Source organism: Alternaria incomplexa (genome assembly GCF_024043165.1).
Source record: "Alternaria incomplexa strain BMP 0042 chromosome Unknown scaffold_22, whole genome shotgun sequence".
Classification (NCBI taxonomy): Eukaryota; Fungi; Ascomycota; class Dothideomycetes; order Pleosporales; family Pleosporaceae; genus Alternaria; species Alternaria incomplexa.
Genome location: NW_026249871.1, coordinates 38,190 through 58,962, shown reverse-complemented (window position 1 = coordinate 58,962; position 20,773 = coordinate 38,190). Strand labels below are relative to the sequence as shown.

General features: G+C 52.8%; 11 protein-coding genes across 11 annotated transcripts; 2 read left to right on the top strand and 9 right to left on the bottom strand.

Moving 5' to 3' along the window:
• Positions 1–1,424: 1,424 nt before the first annotated feature.
• Positions 1,425–3,251, top strand: J4E90_010419 (uncharacterized protein; the record flags this gene model as incomplete). The annotated part of the gene is made up of 4 exons (XM_051439932.1): positions 1,425–1,725; positions 2,041–2,085; positions 2,131–2,838; positions 3,082–3,251. 4 exons carry the CDS (start codon positions 1,425–1,427, stop codon positions 3,249–3,251), a joined length of 1,224 nt encoding a protein of 407 aa, XP_051286154.1.
• A 426-nt stretch (positions 3,252–3,677) lies between these two features.
• On the bottom strand, positions 3,678–4,656 carry J4E90_010418 (uncharacterized protein; the record flags this gene model as incomplete). The annotated part of the gene is made up of 2 exons (XM_051439931.1): positions 3,678–4,041; positions 4,094–4,656. 2 exons carry the CDS (start codon positions 4,654–4,656, stop codon positions 3,678–3,680), a joined length of 927 nt encoding a protein of 308 aa, XP_051286153.1.
• Positions 4,657–7,292: 2,636 nt separating this feature from the next.
• J4E90_010417 (uncharacterized protein) lies at positions 7,293–8,105 on the bottom strand (the record flags this gene model as incomplete). The annotated part of the gene is made up of 1 exon (XM_051439930.1): positions 7,293–8,105. The coding sequence occupies one exon, from the start codon at positions 8,103–8,105 to the stop codon at positions 7,293–7,295; it is 813 nt and encodes a 270-aa protein (XP_051286152.1).
• A 558-nt stretch (positions 8,106–8,663) lies between these two features.
• On the bottom strand, positions 8,664–10,005 carry J4E90_010416 (uncharacterized protein; the record flags this gene model as incomplete). Its single annotated transcript, XM_051439929.1, has 2 exons — positions 8,664–8,962; positions 9,018–10,005. The coding sequence occupies 2 exons, from the start codon at positions 10,003–10,005 to the stop codon at positions 8,664–8,666; spliced, it is 1,287 nt and encodes a 428-aa protein (XP_051286151.1).
• Positions 10,006–10,335: 330 nt separating this feature from the next.
• On the top strand, positions 10,336–10,686 carry J4E90_010415 (uncharacterized protein; the record flags this gene model as incomplete). Its single annotated transcript, XM_051439928.1, has 3 exons — positions 10,336–10,383; positions 10,435–10,549; positions 10,601–10,686. 3 exons carry the CDS (start codon positions 10,336–10,338, stop codon positions 10,684–10,686), a joined length of 249 nt encoding a protein of 82 aa, XP_051286150.1.
• Positions 10,687–10,957: 271 nt separating this feature from the next.
• Positions 10,958–12,102, bottom strand: J4E90_010414 (uncharacterized protein; the record flags this gene model as incomplete). Its single annotated transcript, XM_051439927.1, has 2 exons — positions 10,958–11,532; positions 11,586–12,102. 2 exons carry the CDS (start codon positions 12,100–12,102, stop codon positions 10,958–10,960), a joined length of 1,092 nt encoding a protein of 363 aa, XP_051286149.1.
• A 344-nt stretch (positions 12,103–12,446) lies between these two features.
• On the bottom strand, positions 12,447–12,837 carry J4E90_010413 (uncharacterized protein; the record flags this gene model as incomplete). The annotated part of the gene is made up of 2 exons (XM_051439926.1): positions 12,447–12,729; positions 12,833–12,837. 2 exons carry the CDS (start codon positions 12,835–12,837, stop codon positions 12,447–12,449), a joined length of 288 nt encoding a protein of 95 aa, XP_051286148.1.
• A 620-nt stretch (positions 12,838–13,457) lies between these two features.
• On the bottom strand, positions 13,458–14,353 carry J4E90_010412 (uncharacterized protein; the record flags this gene model as incomplete). The annotated part of the gene is made up of 2 exons (XM_051439925.1): positions 13,458–13,914; positions 14,007–14,353. 2 exons carry the CDS (start codon positions 14,351–14,353, stop codon positions 13,458–13,460), a joined length of 804 nt encoding a protein of 267 aa, XP_051286147.1.
• A 388-nt stretch (positions 14,354–14,741) lies between these two features.
• Positions 14,742–15,899, bottom strand: J4E90_010411 (uncharacterized protein; the record flags this gene model as incomplete). Its single annotated transcript, XM_051439924.1, has 2 exons — positions 14,742–15,767; positions 15,891–15,899. 2 exons carry the CDS (start codon positions 15,897–15,899, stop codon positions 14,742–14,744), a joined length of 1,035 nt encoding a protein of 344 aa, XP_051286146.1.
• Positions 15,900–15,982: 83 nt separating this feature from the next.
• On the bottom strand, positions 15,983–17,428 carry J4E90_010410 (uncharacterized protein; the record flags this gene model as incomplete). The annotated part of the gene is made up of 2 exons (XM_051439923.1): positions 15,983–17,357; positions 17,424–17,428. The coding sequence occupies 2 exons, from the start codon at positions 17,426–17,428 to the stop codon at positions 15,983–15,985; spliced, it is 1,380 nt and encodes a 459-aa protein (XP_051286145.1).
• Positions 17,429–17,490: 62 nt separating this feature from the next.
• J4E90_010409 (uncharacterized protein) lies at positions 17,491–18,744 on the bottom strand (the record flags this gene model as incomplete). The annotated part of the gene is given in 2 exon segments (XM_051439922.1): positions 17,491–18,723; positions 18,739–18,744. 2 exon segments carry the CDS (start codon positions 18,742–18,744, stop codon positions 17,491–17,493), a joined length of 1,239 nt encoding a protein of 412 aa, XP_051286144.1.
• Positions 18,745–20,773: the final 2,029 nt, after the last annotated feature.

Genomic DNA, 20,773 nt, shown 5'->3' with positions numbered 1-20,773 from the left:
GCATCTGTCATGGAACTTGAGCTGGGCCTCTCAAGATGGTCGACATTATAGTGTCTGACCCCAGAGGCGCTCGATGCGTTTCGTGGTGGCCTGAAGTAGTAGTTTGTTTCATGGGTAATTCCACCTCATCAGCGGTACCAGGTCGGTCTACAACCTGATGGCATCCAAACTGCCGTTCTTGGGAGATGTCGAAACCCACTTGCTTATCACCAGAACTGACTCTAGCTAATCGCGCATATGCACAACGAGGCTGTGAGATGCAGCAAGGCTGGCCAATGGCCACAACCGAGGCGGGGTAGCTGCATACTCCAGGCTTCCTCGATGGCCTCTTCACCATTACTCCTAACACGTCTCTTATCTGCCTGGTGGAGCTCACGCAAACTGAGTCCATGGCGTGGCACGATGCGACATGCGCAGCGCTGAAGTTGGAGTGGGAAGATGGACGACCGGGATGTCTTACCTGTCAACGTAAAGCGCCCGCTTTGGCGCCTATCCATCCAATCTCGCCGCCTGGTCCTCCGCCAGATGTTCCACGATCATAACTGCTGTGCACATGGCCGCCCCAACTTTTCTCCGATGATTCTCTTGCAGAATCACGAAAAGTCGCGAGAGACTTGGATCATGATCGGCTTCCCAAGACACGTTCGGATGGCCCAGACTATGTAAACACCCCGGAAGATGCGAAAAACTCTACACAACACAATATTGATAACGACCATGCAGCAACGCTAGCTTTTGTGGGTGTGTGCATCGATGCATGGACTAGCAACAATACCACCTCACAGTCCGGAGTGTCATTGGAGTCAAAGAAGAAGGGCCAAGAACAAACACACAGCTCATCTGAATTGGCCACTACTTTTCAGAAAGTATACACAAGCCTTCCGAACGCCGACTCTGTTCGTCTCCTACGCTTGCACAGTAGTGCGACTAGGAGCGATCCCATTCACTGCACTCTTCTTGTGCATGGGCTTCACGATCCGTGCCGCCCAACTTTCGAGGCTTTTTCCTACACCTGGGCAGATTCACAAGGCGACTCATCACTGTGCGAGACCATCTTCCTCGGCCCACAGTATGACATCCTCCCTGTAACCAAGAATTGCCTGGCGGCGCTTCGGTGCTTTAGAACCTCTGTGGATCGTCTTGTGTGGGTTGACGCTACTTGCATCAATCAGTTCGACTTGGATGAGCGAGGTCGTCAAGTTTCGCTAATGAGAGATATTTACAAATCTGCAGCCCGAGTGCTGACGTATCTGGGAGAGTGGAACGAAGACCTTCGAGATGTCACGGAATCGCCACACTACAACCACGGGAGATCCGACCATCCTTCTGGGAGTGCTTTCGCCGATGTGAGCATGATACTTTGTTTACCCTACCTCTCGCGTATTTGGGTCATCCAGGAAGTCATGCTCGCTAATTCAGCCACCATGAGTGTCGGCAAGCACACAACACATTGGAAGGACTTCCGCGATCTTGTGCAGAACTCCCTGTCAAGCCAACAGAAGAAGCCTGTCCCGGCTCTGATTGAGCACTTCGATTACAAAGACGGCGAGATGGACCTACTGTCATGGCTCAAGGGCACCAAAGACTCTCGATGCGGTGATTTGCGCGATCGTGTATACGGCCTAATGGGCCTAGTTTCCGAGAAGGATCGAAGGAAATTACCAGTGGATTACAGTATTAGCAAGCAGCAGCTATACACTGGTCTGGCAATGTACTGGCTTACAGGTACGACCCGTGACAGGGAACGAATATCCACAGTATTAGAAATGGCTTTGCTTCCCAAGATGACACTCCTTCCTTCTTGGACTCCTGACTGGACGCCGCAACCACATATAAGTATGAACAGAGAGTGCACTTCATTGACACCATTGACTCTCCAATTCGACACGACATCTGTGGAGCGTCCATCGTCGGGACTACAGTGGTCCAGAATGCCCAACTACGGAAACGAACCCAGCGTCAGGTGGACACTAGACGAGGCCTTTCAGGGGCGTCGAGACAACTTCAATATGCTTCCGACTTGGTACAGACTAACTATAGCTTCAGGCTGGAGACCGGGCTCTGTCAAACCACTACCACTAAGTGGTACTTTGGCGCTGGAAGCTGTCCACATACTTTCCATTTCGACAGGAAGGCTAGAACTCACAGACACCAACGGGAGATCAGTGCACGGCCTGCAACTCACGCGCTCTAGAGATTCCCAGTCAAGACAACAGGATCTCCCATACGGTGATACCCATTTGTACATATGTCTGGACTGGCAGGCAGCCCTAGCACTGAATAAGCATGCGACTGCTATCTACAGCCTTCGTGACAAATTCAGCATCGTTTGTGCTCCTCTGGGTGCGAATGTACCGTCAAATTCTGGAGATGCGTTGTGGATTGAAAGTCGTCTAGAGCTTTTCGAGGAAGACATCGCCGAGCACTGGCTGATGGATCTGTTCTTCTATGGAAATAGAGCTGGCTCAGCCTACGCTGAGTTGTTGCGAGGATCAAAGATGAACGAACGCTGGTCAAAATATCTGCCTCACGCATCAGCTGCTTGCGAAGTACTCAACTTACCACTCAAAATACATACTGAAGAAGATTACCGACATCCTAGAATAGCAGAGATGATAGAATTATCGGAAGATGCTAAGGATTTTGTCGACCAGGCCAAGGGCCCTTGGGAGAGTCGGAGCAGTTCAGAGTCTCTGGACTTGATCTCCGATTCATCCCAATGGCTTTACTCTGTACCAGAAGCGGATGACGTAAGACTGGCTATGCGCATTGAGCAGGCCCATGCAGCCAAATTGGAGACGGCTTCTCCGCCAGAAGAGCTGTGGACCCACCTCAGAAGTGTCGTGAGAGATCACCGACATTCTTGCAAGGATTACGCACCTCTACAACATGCGATGTCAGATCTCGAAGACAGGGTAAATAAAAGGTTGACTAGTCAATATTCTGGCTTCTCGGGAACTGGTCTACTGCACCTTCTCGCGCCTGATAGTGTAAGAATTGGTGCAAAAAAGGTGGGATCTTTCTTGAAGCTTGATTGGACAATAACAAATATCATGTGCACTGCTTGGGCGCTTTTACAAGAACTCAAGATTGATCCAAAGTTCACGCTCGAGCAGAACTGGAGCATTGTGATGATTCACGTCTTGACCATGGAGATGGTGGCACGTCTACGAGGCTGTTTACAACAACGACTCATTCTGAATGCTATTCGCGAAAAGATGAGGCATCCGGAGGAGATATACCTTATCTAGTGGAGAAAGACTGGCTTCGTTTCGTTGGATTGCCTTGCCAGGGATGTCAATAACTCGTCAAGATAAGAGTTTCATACCCGCACTTTTGAACTGTGATTTTACGCCCCTACAGTCCTGTCAAGTCTAAAAGCTGTAGTTCCAAGTCATCCTTCAATCAAGATATGAGAGAACGAAGCATGGGCATGCTGCCTTGAGGAGGGCGTCAGCACCACCCACGAAGCGGTAAAGGAAGGAAACGTCACAATAAAACAGGAAGAAATTAGTTTGCTTTGGCAATACTGATTGTATTCTTCATTCACCATCATTTACAAGAAAGCGCAGCACGGCTGCGCTTATCAAAAAGGTATATATATACAAAAAGTCGACCAGACCGTAAAGCCGAGTCTGTCGTCGTTTCAATCCTCCAGATCATGCAAAACATATATCTTACTCCTTGCGGAGAAGAGCCTCGCGGAAAGCACGGCGACCACGCTTAGCCTTGCCACCCTTGCAGTTCTCAGAGTTGTGCGCAACAGCTTCGCTGCTAGCAGCAGGCTCCTCAGAAGAAGGAACGGGAGAAGCAGCGGGCGAGGTCTCCTCAGCGGGCTCCTCAGTAGGGGTCTGAGCGGGAGACTGGGCACCACCGCTGGTGCTGGCATCCCAGACAGCGGGGGCGGGGAAGGTGTAGTCCTTGTAGCCACCCCAGATGCTGAAGTTGAACTCTGGGTCGTCCTTCTTGTAGGCGCCGGGGAACTTGACGGTGGGGCCGGGGGTGCCGCTGCCGCCGCCGGTGACCTTGACTTGAGCGCAACTATCATGTGTTAGCAAATGTCGTCGTAGAAGTAGTGAAGAGAAGAACTTACGCGTAGTAGAACTCAGCCTGGCCATCGTGCGCACCGTGAAGACCAACGTGCTCAGAGCGGATCAAGTACTCGCCCTCTGGCACCTCAGCCGGGACAGTGAACTCAATCTTGTTGCTATCCCAGGTGCACCAAGCATCACCAAGAATGTCCTTGTCGGGGTGGCAAAGACCAGACTCGAAGATCTTGAACCACTCGCCGTCACCCTCGTACTCCTTGACGGAGCTGGGCGCCTTGGACATGTAGACGAAAGCGGGGCCGGGGTGCTTCATGGTAGCGCCGTAGGCAAGCTTCATGGCCATCTTGGTGCCGGCTGCGACTTCCTTGACGCCGGTCTTGCCAGCGCTGGCGAAAGAGCCCTTGTTGCAGCGGAAGTCGTCCATGTCGGGGGTCATGTTGTCGAGGGGGTTCTTCCACTTGGTGGGGTTGAACTTCTCCGCACGAGTGTTTTCGCGGATGAACTCGTAGCCCTTGGACTCCTGGCCGTCGGTGACGAGGACATCGAAGGTGTAGTGAGCAGAGGCGATCTGCGCAATGGCAGCTGCGGCGATGATGGAAAGCTTCATGTTTGAGGTGGGTAGTGGTGGTTGGTTTGGTGTTTCGTAGTGGGTTGGAAGATGAAAAACGATTGTATAGTAGGACTAGCCTGTAGAAACGAATGTAGTAGCGAAAAGCTGAAGAGAAGCGAAAGACAGTGTGCAGAAGTGTGCTGATGAGCTCTCCATGGTGGTGGTGTTTTGCTTCTTATGTATCTGAGCATGCATTCCTATCTGAGCGCCGTGGTCAATGTCGCTAACCGTTTCCAGTGACCAGAGCTGGTCTTTCCACCCATCCCTTGCAAACCCCTCTTCGCCGACGTTGGTTTGCACCATGAAACAATGCCTCAGGTGTTTCCTTCCATCGACGCATGAGGCCGAGATCTCTTGGCTGTGGCCGTATTTCCGCTATCCCGCACAGCTGTGGCGAAGCGAGATGACCATACGAAGGGATGAGAGCTGTCATTGTGGTATTGACCCCCGTAGCGCCCGCTTTTTCGATCCTGGGAACCGCGGTGGTGGGCCTGTCACCATACGGGTGCCTGTTTCAAACCATTATCTTGGCAGTAGGAGACTTGGCGGCCGGAGGTCTCATCAGTTGGAGATGTGCAGGTACCATCCTCGACGGAACTTTGCTACCGGTGCAGACTATGCACGGTAGTACAGGACTATGTGAGCAGACTTCTACATTCGGTCAATAGTGAATTGACACTCATGAAGGATTCGCAGAATGCTATTATCATCAGTAATGTGATGTCTCTTTCCACTTCCAATATCTCAGCGCATGAAAACGCAGCAAGATTATTTCTCCGCCTCTTCAACGTGAAACGAGTAATGACGGAAAGGGGGGCATGGCGGGATCGCACACGCTGAAGGATGTGATGATCGGGATCCAGACACAACCAGACTGCAAGCCCACTCACGTCTGAGTTCGGGTGAGCTACTACCTACCATCTAGCGCTCGATGTGCTCGTACCCACTGTGCCAAAGATAGAGACTGCATACGGGTCTCGGAGGTAGAGCGGCTACCGAAGTATGTGTGATTGTCAAGAGCGATTCCAAGGCAAGACTCACGGATGGTAACGGTCTACACCATTATATATATCGGCCGCCTTCAATTGAGCCTGTTGTTGCGCTTATTTGAGCTGTTAAGACTCAATTTACACGATGAAGGCGTGCATCCAGGCTGGTGGGTTCGCGAGATGGAGCACTCCTGAGTCAGTAGTGGTTCACTTCAACCTGCACTTTAGCCGTAGGCCTATCACGAACCACTCTTTTCCGATGTATCCACACTGCAATCTCTGGTGGACAGACAGGCTGTAGCGTGTTTCTGTTTCCGCCTGTGGCTTGTTTCAAACGTTGGTGTTGTTGCGGAATGCTACCGAGTGTGACCGCATATGTTCAATCCTGTTGTTTCTTGATGCCATGGTGGGGAAGTCTGCAAACGACGAAGGAAGGCGCCTTCGAACGTTGGCAATAACTTTGTGCATAGGCTTGTATTGGCGCATAACAGCAGTTGTCTCGTCGTCGGTCGGCGGCTCGAAATACCGAGACGTTGGGCTCTGCATAGTATACCGGATTAGGTCCGATGGGATTTCGCTCCACAATCCGATGCAGCAGAGGCATGCTTCCGCGACTAAGCCAAAGACGATGGAGGTCCACTGGAGTGCAGTAGCGGTGCGGCGTGATAACTTCTTAGTCTCCTTGGCGTCTGTCCCCTTGGGCTCGGGAGTTCTGGAGGGAGGTCAGAAAGTTCTCGACTCGTGACGTGAGGTTCGTTGTCGGCCGTTGAGTCAAACCCGATTTTCTACCGACACCGTTGGGCCTAGCGTGTGAGCCTAATTCGACAATACATTCCTTGTGCTGGATATGCTGCTGTGAGCCTCTCGTTGTTGTTCAGCAATCGACGCGTTGCGACGAGATGGTGTTGTGGCAGTGGTCCTGTGTTCACGACGTCGCAAGATGTCCCCGCATCGCCTGACCGTCATACGTCATCACTAACAAATCATGTGGCATTGTTTTCCTGCATGTCTTTGATCCGCAATGCACGACAAACGCTTTTTGCAAACTTTAGACTGGGAAAAGCCATGAAACCATTGTTCTTGACATTAAAATATCCAACTACTCTTCTTTCCCACCCGTAGAATAAATAGCGGGCCGTCATCGCAAGGACGCCCGAGACAGTACCCCAAGCATCGATCAACATGTCAGCAACCAACGAGCAACCAGTCGAGACGCCAGTCAACAAACTCAACGCAAAGCAGCAGAACCGCATCCAGAAAAGACGACTAGCTCGCCAGCAACTCGACGCGCACTTTGCTCTTGTACGGAAGAACAGCAAAAGACACGACCCTCTACAAGTGCCTCCCAATATCCATGTATGCCTACGCTACCCACGAGGGCCAGACGGCCGCTTCCTCAACCGCGAACACATCATCACAAAAGCAATAGAGAGTCTCAGCATACAAGAGACGACAGCAAAGCCCGTAGAAAATTTGAATGAGAAGCCAAAATCCTGGACGCCATGGGTAGTTCCGTCTCTCTCCAAGACACCAAGAGCTTCCCGACTTTAGCTTCATACAAGACCCAGGAGTACTTCATACCCTCATCACCCAACTGTCTGACCACCGTGGACGCACTAGATACCTCCCCGCTCCCTCATTCCCTCACAGAACGAACCCGTCATGCTCCCTATCAGCCTCTTCCTGCGCCCTGCCAATCGGATCGTCGGCATAAATCACTTTCACCTCCCACATACTACTCGCATTCATACCGATCAAGATACCCCCTCCTTTAGTCCCCTTCTCCCATCTCTTGGTCTGCTTCACATCCTCCGTATCAAGGAGCAAGACCGTGAAGATATGTTCAGCGTCTTCCTTCGCGTCAGCACGATCGACGTAGGAGGCGTGAAGCTTGGTTGTAGCAGCGTATCCTTTTGGCTTGGAAGCCTCAAACTTTGACGACAAGGAGGTAGAGGAATGGTGTTCGGCGTGGGCAAGAGGGCCGGCGGAGATAATGGTGTAGACGGGCGCGGGCAGGATGTCGAAGACATCTTTGTTGATTTCGCGATGTATCTTCAGTACAGTGTAGACGCCGCGTTGGCCCTCGACATTGAATGTGTCGAAGCCTTTTTCCAAGAACTCTTCATCAACCTCTTTCTCTTCGTCTTCGTCATCTTCAAACAGGAAGTCGTCGTTTGGCTTCTCTTTTATGACGGCAAGCTTATCGATTGCGGGGGGTGAGTTGCTGACGACGTCTTCGATTTGAGGAAGGAGGTGGCGGAATGCTTTCGCAGGGCCGATGAGTTCGTAGGAATCGATGTGTGGTCGGATGATGCTCAAGTACCAGATTGTGTTGGGTTCGACGTCGATGAAAGCGAGCTCATCGACTGGCTTGTCGACTTTGGGAGCGGGGATTGGGGTGGATTTGTTGAAGGGCATGACTTCATCGTCGCCTTCGAAATAGATGCCTTTGTCCATGGTGAGATGTAGGGATGGTCGAGGACTTGTGATATCGTCGAGTATCGTAATGTCGGTGCTAAGGCAATGTACTCTGAGGCGGTACTTGAGAAGTCAATGAAGGTGAGAGGGATGGGCAATGTATACTGTAAGAGCAAGCACGGGCATTATAGCCTGCGAGCGTTTGTCGGATGACGTCGTCGCTTGTGGTTTGTGGTGTCGCGGTGAAGGCGGGACTGGCGCCTGGAGCTATCGGGCTCCAATATGGGGCGCCGACAGACCGATACAAACGATCTCGTATACCGCCACGGGGGTTGATGGCGTGCGATATCGCCCAGACAAGGCGGTATGTAGGCGCCAACTCTCTCATACGAAATCGTAGAATGATATCACAGCGGCAGTTCGAAGTGACTCCAGACGTTCGTAGAATTGTGCATTGGTATCTCCTAGCAAAGTAAGACATTCCGCCTCTTAGAATACATAGTGTGCTTTTAGACTCAGTCCCTGAACGCCAGAGCGCCATACGCATGCATAACGTGACATGTGATTGTCACTCAGCCTTCCATATGACTACACCGCTTAGTGTCTCTTCGCCCTCTTATCCTTGCCAGGTCGTTTGCTTGCACCGCCGCTGGGCTTGCCCTTCATCCTGCGAGCCGAGAAACCGCTCCCGTCTGCGCTGGATTCGGCGGTGTTACTCTTCGCGTGCCGCTTCTTGCCACCGAAGCCGTACTTCGAGTCCTTCTTCTGGCGCTTGTTAAAGTCCTTACCGCCAGCACCACCACGACCGCGGCGGTCGGACTTGTCGTCATCGGCGGTCGCGGCGACGTCGAAGAGATCTTCCTCGTGGGTGGCTGTGATGTCGGCTCCTTGTCGCTCTGCATGTTTGTCAGTATACTGCCAGTCAAGTCTTCAAATACGGGTAATACGTACTCCTCTTGAGAGTCTGGATCTTCTCGATGGTGTCCTTCTTCTCCTTGGCACGCTCCTGCAGCTTCGCGACCTGAACCTGCTTTCCGAACTTCTTCAAGTCTCTCTGCTTGCGTGCCTCAGCAGCGGCCTTCTTGCCTGCCGCGGCATCAATCAGCTTCTGCTTGATCTTGCCCATGTGCTCGTCGCTCTTGACCATCTCCGCAAAGTAGTCAGCCGGCCGAGAGAACGACACGCCCTCCTTCTTCAGCTTCTTCCGCGCATCCTTGACCGAGGACAGGCATTGCTTGTAAAAGGCGAGCTCACGGTTGAGGTCGTCCTCGACGTCGGCGATCTCGACAGGCTCGTCGGTGGTTACGGACTGGTATTCCGAGAAAGCGAGTTTCGAGTAGGGGAGTTGGATGCGGTTCAAGGCTGCGGTGAGGGCGGCGGTGTTGTTGATGGTAAGGCGCTGGTGCGGGATAATGTCACCCTTGTCCTCTGAAGCGACGGAGTCTAGATCAGATAGCGCAATGTCATCCTCGTCATCGTCTTCGTCCTCGTCATCTTCAGCGTCTTCATCCTCCTCTGCAGCCTCATCAGCCTGTATCTCCTCCTCGTCTGAGCTGATGTCGCTATCGGTGTCGTTGAGGTGGTCAAGGTCTACTTGAAGTCCATTGGGCGCGTCTTCATCGTCGCTTGCGTCGTCATCGTCATCCTCGCCCTCGGTCTCCCACTCGGGCTCCTTGACTGCTGGCGCAGCCTTTGCGTCGGCCTTCTTGTCCTTCTTCGACTTCTTTGTCTTGCCATTGACCTTCACCTCGACCTCATCCAACGGCACAGGCACGCCGCCCTCCTCGGTATCATTTTCGCCCCCCTCCGCGGCCTTCCTGGCCTCGCGCTTTTCCTTGCGCTTCAGCGCCTGCTTGACGTACTTCTTCTGCTTCTCGCGCTTGATGTCGCGGCCCTGGTAGTTGTCGAGCGCAGACTTAAGCACGCCCTTCTTCGCCATACCGTCTGAGTTCGAGGGTTTTTTGAAGGGTGTGGAGTATCGAACGTCGCAAAAGTCAAGACGTCAAAGCTCCCCAGAAAATAATTCGTGAACTTCCAAGTCTGGGCGCAGAAACATTTTAGCGCGCACGCTAGCTTGACCGCCTACGAAACGGGCAGGAAGCCGCGGCGAAGACCACGTGCTCCGCGACCTTACATATCCACCGTATGCGCATCTCTCCTGTTGCATAATAGCAAACTGCTTGACAATCGCCTTGTGAGGTGCTGAAATTGTCCCAAATCCGCAGACTACTCGTATCGTTCTCTACTTTCCTCACAAACACATTCAATCATGGCAACGCCCCAACCACTAGCAGACCGCGCGCAAAGCGACACTGCGGTACGTGCTTGTTACACTCACGATGCCCCGCTCTACCTAACACGCGCATAGTCAGCCGTCTCAAAAGATGCCGAGAGTTCTGGAGAGCTCACAGCAGTCGTCGACGATCTCCTGAATCAACTCAACACCAAGTTCACCACAGTCAGCAGCGAGCTGCTCGCCAAGAGTAAGTACAAGCATGTCTATGGGAGGCACATTGAAGGCTAATAACGCGTAGTGGATGACATGTCACGGCGGCTGGATAACCTTGAAGCAACTATCCAGGCTGGAGATGGTACTAAGGGCTCAGGGTCTGGCAAGTAGATTTGCAGGGAAGGCATCATGTTTGGTCAAAAGCAGGCGGTGTACAATGCGCACGTCTCAGTCAATGGCGTTTGGTGTTAAATTACATAGATCGTATGCAATCTGGGTATTGACTTTTGGTTCTCTACTACTTATTCCTCTTTCTCATTGTCATGATCACGTATGCCTGTCGCTCCTGCGCCAGGCCTCTTTGCGCCCCCAGCTCATCTAGTCATCTTAATAGTGTTGATGGTATGCCTCATTGCGGAATCTTACTTCACGCACGGGTTGTCTACAACTCCGACTTCTCCTCCTCAGCATCACCCATGAACTTCCTCAGAATGTTGCTCCTGCTCATCAAGTCATCCATCTTCTCGGGTGCCAGGTTGCCCTTGGCAATGAGTCCCTGCAGACGCTTGAGCTCCTTCGCAGCGTACTCCTGGTTGGCACCGATCTTGTTGAAGACCTTGACGTAGTATTCGGCGTACTTGTCCTGCAGAGTACCGGCGAGGGTCTTGGCCTCCTCAGCACCGCCGGCCCACGAGCCCTGGAACTTCTCAATGAGGGTGTTGAAGGCCTCAATGGTGCCACCAGTGGCGTCGAGACCACCACCTACAGCGCGGTGGGTACCGGCGTTGGCGTTGATGAAGTCGACGAAGTCCTTCTCGGCGCGGGCGCCGTTATAGGGGAGAGGCTCGGTGGAGCCCTTGGGGAAGTATTTGATGGTCGGGTAGGACGACACGCCTTGCTCCTGTGCGAGGGCCTTGGAGTTCTCAGCTTCAGCGTCGACCTTGGCGATCAAGACACCGGGTTCGGTAACGAAGTCGTTGGCGAGCGTCTCCCAGACGGGGGCGAGGGTCTTGCAGTCTGCCAGGTGTTAGCTATGAACAGTCGATAGAGAAGAGCCTAGCATGACATACGTCCGCACCATGGGGCAGTGAAGGCAACAAGCACATCCTGGTCCTTTCCAACCTTCTCCTTGAAGGTCTTGTCGTCCAAGTAGACGACCTGGCTAGGCAGCTTGCCCTTGACCTTAGGCTTGACAGAGCTCTTCTCGGTAATGAACTTGCTCAAGCTCTCGAGGTCGCGTCCGCCGCTGTAATCCGTAGGCTTGTCGCTCTTTCCGTCGAACCACTTGAGGGTAGGGAAGCCTGAGACACCGAAACGCTTGCCGAGCGCCTTGTGAGCATCAGCGTCGACCTTTGCGACGCTGACCTTGTCTCCAGCGTGCTGGAAGACGCCAGCGAGCTCATCGTAGACGGGGGCGAGGTTCTTGCAGTGGCCGCACCAGGGCGCGAAGAACTCTACGAGGGCGGGCTTGCCGGACTTAAGAACGACATCGTCGAAGTTGGAGGGTGTGAGGTCGATGACGGCCGATGCCGAGGCAATTGCGGGCAGCAGCGCAATGGCTGCGGGTATTAAATTGCGGAAAAGCATCTTGAAAGTGTATGAAGCTCAAGGATGAGTTGAAGCTTCAAATGTGTGTTGAAGAGCGGTGGGAAATCTGGTGGGGAGCTAGAGCAGCACAGCGGCTATCAGGGTCCCGCGGTGGCGATCGCTAGTCTGAAAGGTGTCCTTACGCGTCTCAACTTTACAAATCCAACACCAACGCGACGGGATGACGTACACTGGATAGTGATCACGTATACTAATCACGGTCTTAATCGTATACACAGCTATTGATAAATATGTTTACTACAAGATGCATTCACTTCCTGGGTATCACAATGACATCGCCCTCCAGACCTGCATGTGGCTATCACCTCCCAAACCTCCCATATCTAATGCAACGACATCTTCCAGTTGTTCCCTCCAGTCATCCCATAACTTCCACTAACCGTCTTCTCGTCTTCAACCTTCTTTTCTTCCTTGACCTCTGGCTTGACCTCTGGCTTCTTCGCCTCAACCTTCTCCTCTTTAACCTTCCCGAGCTCACCAGCAACCTTCTCCACGGCAGCTTTTAGTGACCGCACATCCGCACCCCTGATCTCCTCGGTTTTCTTCCCGTCCTTGAAGACCATGAACGTCGGCATAGCTGTGACACCATATTGCCCCGCGATCTCTCTCTGCTCATCCACATTGACTTTTACGAATGCGAATTTCCCTGGTGAGGCATGCGTGGTGGAGAGTTGGTTGTAGATGGGCGCGATTTGCTTGCAAGGTGGACACCATGTTGCGTAGAAGTCGGCGATGAGATATGTGTGACCGTTTAGAAGGGTGCGGAGGTGTAGGGGTGCTGAGATCTCTGTTGGCATGGTTGATGTTGGGGTATTCGTCAAGGCGGCGTGCTGAGGTTGTGTGTCGAGTGATTTGAGTGTTGTGTCTTGCTGGGGGGCTGTTGAAAGGCGACTGTAGCGTATTGGAGTTGTCGTAAGATTCAGGCTGTACTTTTGTATTTGTTGGACTGCGATGGCGCGACCTTGTGGAATGTTCTTTCCAATCAATGCGCCATACCACGAATGGTCTGGCCAATCAGCATTTGTCATCAGCTTCACGATCACGTGTCGGCGCGCTTGCCGCATCTGGTAATCGGTGATAGCAGTTCTGCGTGGGAGAGGTTACATATGCTGGCGCAATGCGTATACAGAACCTTTGAGCGGAGTCATCAGTCATGCAGATGGGAACGCCTGTTCTCAACGACAGATGGTCTCGCGGGGGTTGATTCGACAGTGCAATGATGTACATGCTGACGGATAGCAGTCTTGAATTCCAGAAAGTCCACAACGCCTCGCTATGCCATCATGAGCAGTTGAACCCAGCTGCTTTTCAAGAACTGAATGACCCTTCAAAGCTCAGCCCCCACCCCTGCCCAGTATCTCCTCCCTCTCCAACACCTCGGGCTTGAACTTGATCAAAAAGACCGTCTTTCCCGGCCACAGTCCCTTGCCCTCTTCGTCGCCTACACTATGCGCAGTCACGCCCTCGGTCGGAAATCCCGCACCATCGCAAACACCCTCAATTATGCCCGCGACAAAGGCCGCGCAGTTCAAACTCGATAGTTCTTTGGGCAGACTTATGTATTGGTTGACCATCGGGTCGTTGTCGAAGAGCATGTACTGTCCTGGGTCGGTGCCAGATTTTTCTAATGCATCCGCGGGTCGACCGAATAGGTAGCGGTATAGCTGTTGTGCGATGAATTGGAGGAGAGGCAGGATACGAGTGGGCCGAATGCTCGCGAGGGGGTTGGCAGTACGGGAGAGGAGAAGGTCGAGTAAGCGGAGGCCAATGGGGTAGCCTTGTGTGTTCAGTCTAGATGGTGTCAGAACACGTTCAACTGGAAACCCAATGGGGTATGTCGCAGTGCATATGTGAAGTTCCGCAACCGCATGGATCTAGCATACCTCTGCTCCAAGTCCCCCACATCCTTCGCGCCCTTCTGCGCATACGCAATCATCTCAATGAAGAGGTACGCAAACGCCGCTCTACTAAGCTCCGCATTCTTACTCCGGTTCAGATTCCTGTCATATATGCTCTTCTTATTCGACGGGTACCGCAGCCCAGGCCCTTGGCTTGGGGTGCCGCTCATTGCGATGTGCTGCCCTTGTGGTTGCGATTGTGTGCCGGGTTGCGGACGGATCGTGGCCGCAGAGGAGGATGTAGATGGCTTTTGCGCAGTGTCTACGGATCGAGAGAGGGACGACTGGCGCGAGGGGTAGTACGAGTGGTGTAGGGGCAGGATGTTGGACATGGTCGCTATTGAACCCTGGCGGTGTTGTTTGGCGGAGTGATGTGGGTCGGAGGGTCGTGCGTCGTGCGTCGTGCGTCAGACTTGCCGCGGGTCGAGCATGCTAGGGATCATCTTCGGTGCTTAGCTAACACACGACTTTCACAATACAACAACTCTCAGGACTCGACAAACTTAGTAGTGCATTATGTTTACCTCACCGGACTGAGAATCTCAGCGCCTGCAGATGAAAAGGGGAGTGAAGGTAATCATAGAGCAGCGAGTTAGGAAAGCGAGCTGTGTGTGAGGCCGTGGACAGTACGTCAGCTTCTTTGATAGCGTGTTGATCAATACTACGTATCAAGGGGGAAAGCAGACGCAACAACCCGTAAGAAGCCACTAGCTCTGACACCTACATCTCTCCGTTATGTTGCGCTGCAGCATGACGAGAAACCGCCTGAGCTCCGCGCTTCGATCGCCACCCATCGTGCTCAGCAGCAGTCTCCATGTAACCATCAGGCATCTCAACCATATCTCCATACAGCTTTTTAAGCTTCTTCTTCTCATCGTCCACGCCTTCCGAGCCGACTACTTTGCGTACCTCACCAGATGATGCCTTCCTCCAGTCCTTGTACCATTCCTCAAACCTTTCTGTCAGGTTCATCTGGTGCGACTCAAGAACTCTCATCATCGGCTGCACATGGGTGCGGCGGATATCGAACTGAATCGGAACGATGGCAATAGTGTTGTTCGGGTCCGCAGCAACATCGCGCATGTGAGGTGCACCAGACTGCTCGACCTCATGCTCCGCGCGCAGGTCACCGTTGAGCTTTCTCTGCTGCTGTAGTGCGGCCAAAGCATCACCGCGTTCCTTCTTCATCCTGCGTTCGGATGCAAGGTGGCGTTGCTTATCGCCTTGAGCGTCTTTCGCCTTCTCTTCCTCCTTCCCCGCCATGTCCTTAGCATTCTTGACCTTCTTGTTGGCACCCTTCAGCTTCCGCGTCTTTCCATCGTTCTGATTGCCCAGATTGACGTTTTCGTACTCGATGGTCTTGAGAGTGTCCTTCAGCTGCGTGTTCTCTGATCGCAGACGCGTGACCTCGCTTTCGAGGCGGTTGAGACGGCGTACGGTGTCGGTCGGGAGGTCAGATGCCGCGGCAGCTTTCGACGTCTTTCGATCCAGATCTTCAATGGTCTTGCCTCGTTCCTCAGCCTGCCCTTTCCAATATTCGCATTGCTGACTCAAGGTTGCGATGGTAGTTCTCAGACGGGCCTCTTCGCCGTGTTTCGCTTCCTGTTCTGCATCGACTACGTTCTCGTGCCAGAGACCACCGGCTGACTCTACAGTAGACGCTTTGGATACTGACAGACTAAGCGACAATGTCCCGGAACGCAAGTCATCAGGGTCGTGGAAGAGTGCGTCCAGATTGAAGCTCATCTGTTGTGGGTTAGTATGAGCGCAGGCTTAACTGTTCTTCAACTTACCTTGGATTGTACTTAGGTGGCTACACTGTCTCGACGCGAAGAAAGCAACGATTTGAGGTTGCAACGTAGTTGTCACGCCAAGCATTTAGACCCTGGCGAGGTGAAAGCCAAACAAGACGAAACGGGAAGGCGCGTCACCGCTTCACCGTAAGGCATCCTCTGGTCCGATCACTCAATTCTCAATTGCTCTATAACAGCTGCGAGATCTCGCACACGGAAGGGCTTCGGAACTGCGTCGTCCATTCCAGTCTCTCGTGCGCGCTTCAGTTGCTCGGGTCTTGCATTTGCGGTAACAGCGATGATGTGCAGATGCTTATCGATTGATCCGTCTTCCTGCGCAGCGCGAATCATACTCGCGCACTCAAGCCCATTGACAATGGGCATCTCAATGTCCATAAGGATGACGTCGATACGTGGCTCGTCGCCGCGTGGTTGCGATGAAGTCGAGCCTTTCCAGTGTTGCGTAGTTTTGATGAAGTCGAAAGCTTCTTGGCCGTTGTCGGCTGTGTAGACGATATAGCCCTGGAGTTGCAGCTGTTTCTTAAGCACCCGTTGATTGACCATGTTGTCTTCCACAAGCAGGATGCTAGATTGGGTGGTCGGTGGCGCATCCGCAGCGGTACCCATCGCATGAGGCAGCGGCGAGGTTGGTCCTTCGGTAATGATAGACTTTTCGGAGCTTCTCGAAGATAGAGATGGTCTCGGTGGTGAAGCCCTGGATGCTTTTGTGTAGAAAGCAAATGTCGACCCGACATGTTGCTGAGACTGAAAGCCAATCTCGCCATCCAGCAAGCCCACCAATTTCTTGCTAATGGACAACCCCAGCCCAGAACCGCCGTATTTGCTGTATGTCTTGGGCATGTTCTGAGTGAACTGACTGAAGACGCGCGCTTTAGTCGATTCATCCATTCCGCACCCTGTATCTTCCACTTTGAACCACAAGAATATTGACCCGTCCGACGGTTCGACCTCGGGTGCTGGTTGATCGGTCGGCTCACTCTTTTGGACTGCTTTGATGAGACCGTCAAAGATAGCAGTGGGTGGCCAAGCTGCTACTCCGATGCGAACAGTGACAGCTCTTTCGTCGGGTCTATCCTTGGTGAACTTGATTGCATTGGCGACCATGTTGAATAGCACTTGTGTCACTCTGCCCGGATCAGCATCGATCCAGTCAACGTCGAGTTCGCTCAATGAAGCATCAGCTACAGCTACAAGCTGAACTCCAGCCTGTTCAGCCTCAGCTCTGAAAGTGCTTTCGACTTGATTCAAGAAGGTCTTGACGTGAAAGACTGTCGGACAGATCTCCAATAAATTTGAATCCAGTTTGGAGAGCGAGAGGATGTCATCGATGATACGTTTCTGATGCATGGTGCATGCCATGATCGTATCGACAGCATCGCCAATACTGCTGTTCAAATTCCGCAAGTCGTCGGCGGTACGGGAGTTGTCATTGTCGGGTGCGCTTCGCTTCTCGCACTGGTTGAGGAGAAGCCTTACTTCAGAGAGCGAGTGGGCTATGGAATCCGCACAGTGCATAACAGCACTAAGAGGGTTTCGAATCTGCGGTATGTTAGGATATGCAACGACCCGTCCGGAATCCAAAGCGTACTTCATGGCTCACCATGTCAACGAAGCTTCACCCTGTTAGTACATGGAAGCACACCCTGAGTAAGTCATCACTTACTTCTCTTGTTGCCGTTTGGCCTGGCGGCTTCTTGCAGTCGCGATTCGCTGAGATGAAGCTGCTCCAGAGCTGCTGCACGCGCAAGCTCTTGCTGTTTAAGGGCTTCTTCTTTGGCGAAAATGTCATTTCCTATAGCAATGCTTTCTCTCCGGATTTTCTCAGTACGGCTCCTAGCTTCAATGTTTGCCATCGAGATCACCTCGTGGGAGAAGTCACGATGGAGTGTCTTGATCCAAGCTTGGTAGGAGCGGTCGTAAGGTGTACGAGGTGCCAGACCGACGATCAAAACCGCATCGATGTTGGAAGTCCGGTTCGAAACACTGGGCAATATGACAGCCTGGTGGCAGATGTCGCCATAGCATCGGCTCGTAGATGCTTGACACATTTCCTTCGGAAGAGTACCGTTCTCAGCCTGGAGAAGTACCGACGAACGAGAATCGACACTCATGAAGAAGCTTTTCACCCATGCTTCATCCATACTTGGCTCGATTGTGGATAATGGTGCGGTTGGGAAGGAGCCAACGGTGCCAGAGAGGGCGAAGGCTAGCGAATTGGCCTGATTGTTGGAAGGACCAGTTTCTTTCACACTGTCTTGGTTCCTCTCGAAGCGGTACAAAGCAGCGAATGATATGTCCCCATCTCCGTTAGATATGCCCTTCAAAATCGAAGGCCATAGCGTCTCCAGATCCCAAGCAGTCTCGCAAGCGTTGCGGAGCTCCTCTAAAGAACGCTCGCGGCGAGAGTCCAACACGTCTCGCGTAACGTTGTAGGTTGTGGCATGGAAGCCGCCCAAGGATGGCGGTAGGCCCGTCGTGGTGATGGATAAGAAGACTTCCTCAAGGCGACCATTTCGGGAGAAGAAGAACGGTATATGTTGGTCGCTATTAAATCCAGACTTTTCGCTCGCGTACCCGCTCAGTACATCGACTTCGGGCAGCTGTTGAATTAGAGCTGCGTTGAGACTGATAGGTCGCCCTTGGTACAGCGGATGGTGGTCATGCAGCAGTCGACCATACGCTGTATTGTAAAGGACGGCCGAGTCCGAGCCAAGTAAGAAGAGCTGTGGTTGAGGAGAGAGCATTGCGATATGGAGTAACAATAATTCGCGAGGCCACGATGAAATGAGTCCGGCGGCGGTTCTGGCCCAGTCCAAGTCCCGGATGTATTGCAAGTCGGCGTCGATGGCTGCATCGCCCGTCGGATTCGTGAGGAAAGAGAGGTGAGGCTGCTCAGGCTCTACCGCCATAATGGTGTCGATAGCGCGACCAGACAAGAAAAAGATGTTATGGTACGGATCTGCGGGCTGCTGCGCCAGTATACATCTCAGCCACAATCCGTCGTTGGTGCCGGTCCCGGGGTCAACGGCTTCATGAGTGGCAAGCCAGACGTCTCGTGAGAATCTAGACCGCGCAGGCCGTGCAGATTACTCTGTCCAGAGTCTGGACTATCGAACCCTTGAACCCCTACACTGTTCTCCGGGACATGCCGTTCAAGGTCAAGGCACGACACACTGTCTGGTGGGGAGAGACCTGCGAATACGTTTCAAGTATGTAGGCAATGGCTTCGCGATGCCAGACAGATGCCGCCCTAAAGCGCTGAGTCGCTGACGCTCAACGCAGCGAGCTGAGCCCATCCCTGGAAGTTTCCCGCAACCACGGGGCACATTGATGCGAAGGGCATAGCCAGTGAAAAACAAAGACTAGCATAGATGAGGCATCACGGCAGGAATGCAGTGGATTGGCATGCATAGCTCGCCTGTCAAGCCTCAAGCAGCGTCGTGGCCAGATCTCTGCTGGTGCTCCAGCCTAGCCGAAGGGGGCTAGTGCACCCGCCCCTTCTGCGATCTCGAGGCCCGGGACTATCTTGCCGCCCGTTGTTTTTTAGCCACAGCTGACCTTTCTTCTGCTTCGGCAGGAGCGATAGGTTAGTCTTTTCAAGCATCGTTCAAAAGGAGTTTCAAAAGCCTCGTGCCTGGCTTCCGACTGGTTTTGAGGCAGTTGTGGCTCCGATAGCTGCCGGCACTCTCTCTACACCTAGTCTAGCGCGATCGTCGATCTGTTCACACTACGGATTGTGCCTTGGAGAGTGATTTCATTCGTCCAACAGTGGGATAGACCTTAAGCTCGAAAGTTGAACTTCCGCTTCGCTTGACCATCTCAGCGAAGATGATCTTGGATACAGAACCCAAAAGGTTTGCGGTGTGAGAGGAAGCGCTCCCTAGAGGACGCCTGTGAAACTTCACAGTGAAAACCTTTCGGAAAACCTCAGGTGCGCAACCCAAAATCATTCATGGGTTTTAGCTGTGGAGGGATTGATGTATCACGGCCTCGCTGGACGCCGGTCGTCCTTTCGTAAATAATTGGGCGCAGGAAGTACACAGGCAGCGACTCTGGGACTCATGGTTGTCAGATCCGGCTACTCCACCACCGCGTTCAAGTTACTTCCACCATGCCTGGTCTGTCTGATTACACGTATCAGAATTGCATGCAGAATTACAAGTAGCCGTAGCGCGTAGTCACGCAGTGTGAGCAAAGTCATGATGGATGGGGTCTACTGACGACATGCGCGGGTTGATGCCTGTTTTGGCGAGAACCCCTGCACTAGGAGCAGCCTTGTGGTTCGCACCGCCCGGGCGTCAACACTGCGACTTCCTTCATCACGCATGCGCCACCCCCATTACGACTGCTGTTGATTGTCGACACTCGAGTCCTCCTATTCAGTGTCTCTTATACCAGGCAGACGCGGCGACCAGGTCACGCATGTGCCGCTAATGTGGCTGTGGGAAGATCCTGGACGGCCCTCAGCCACCAATCGATTTCTGTGGCACGGAAGACTCAATGTACTTTAAGATGATTACAGTTAAGCTTTCCAGAGTTCTCTTTTACTTCGTGTAAGCATGGCTGTACTTACCTCAACCTTCCTCGTTCCTTGGAATACCATCAACCTGTGTGCCACCTGCCGCCTAGTCGCGAAACACGACACGACACAACGGTACTACGCGAAACCTCTAAAGATAGCGGCTGCGCGAGGCTGTACTCTCTGTAGATACTTCTATGAGGAGCTTGTCGTTGGACTTTTAGGACGCTCCGCTGAAGACGCTCATCTTGAAGTAGCTCGGCATGGACCATGTCTAGCAGTAATCGACTTTAGTAACACATTGCATCGGTTCGAGATATTCACTGAGCGTAGGTAGCAGCGATAAGAAGCTACCGATAAGTGGCTGACACTGAACAGGCAAGCACCCAAGCAACCAGACTTTCTTCAGACGGATCCAC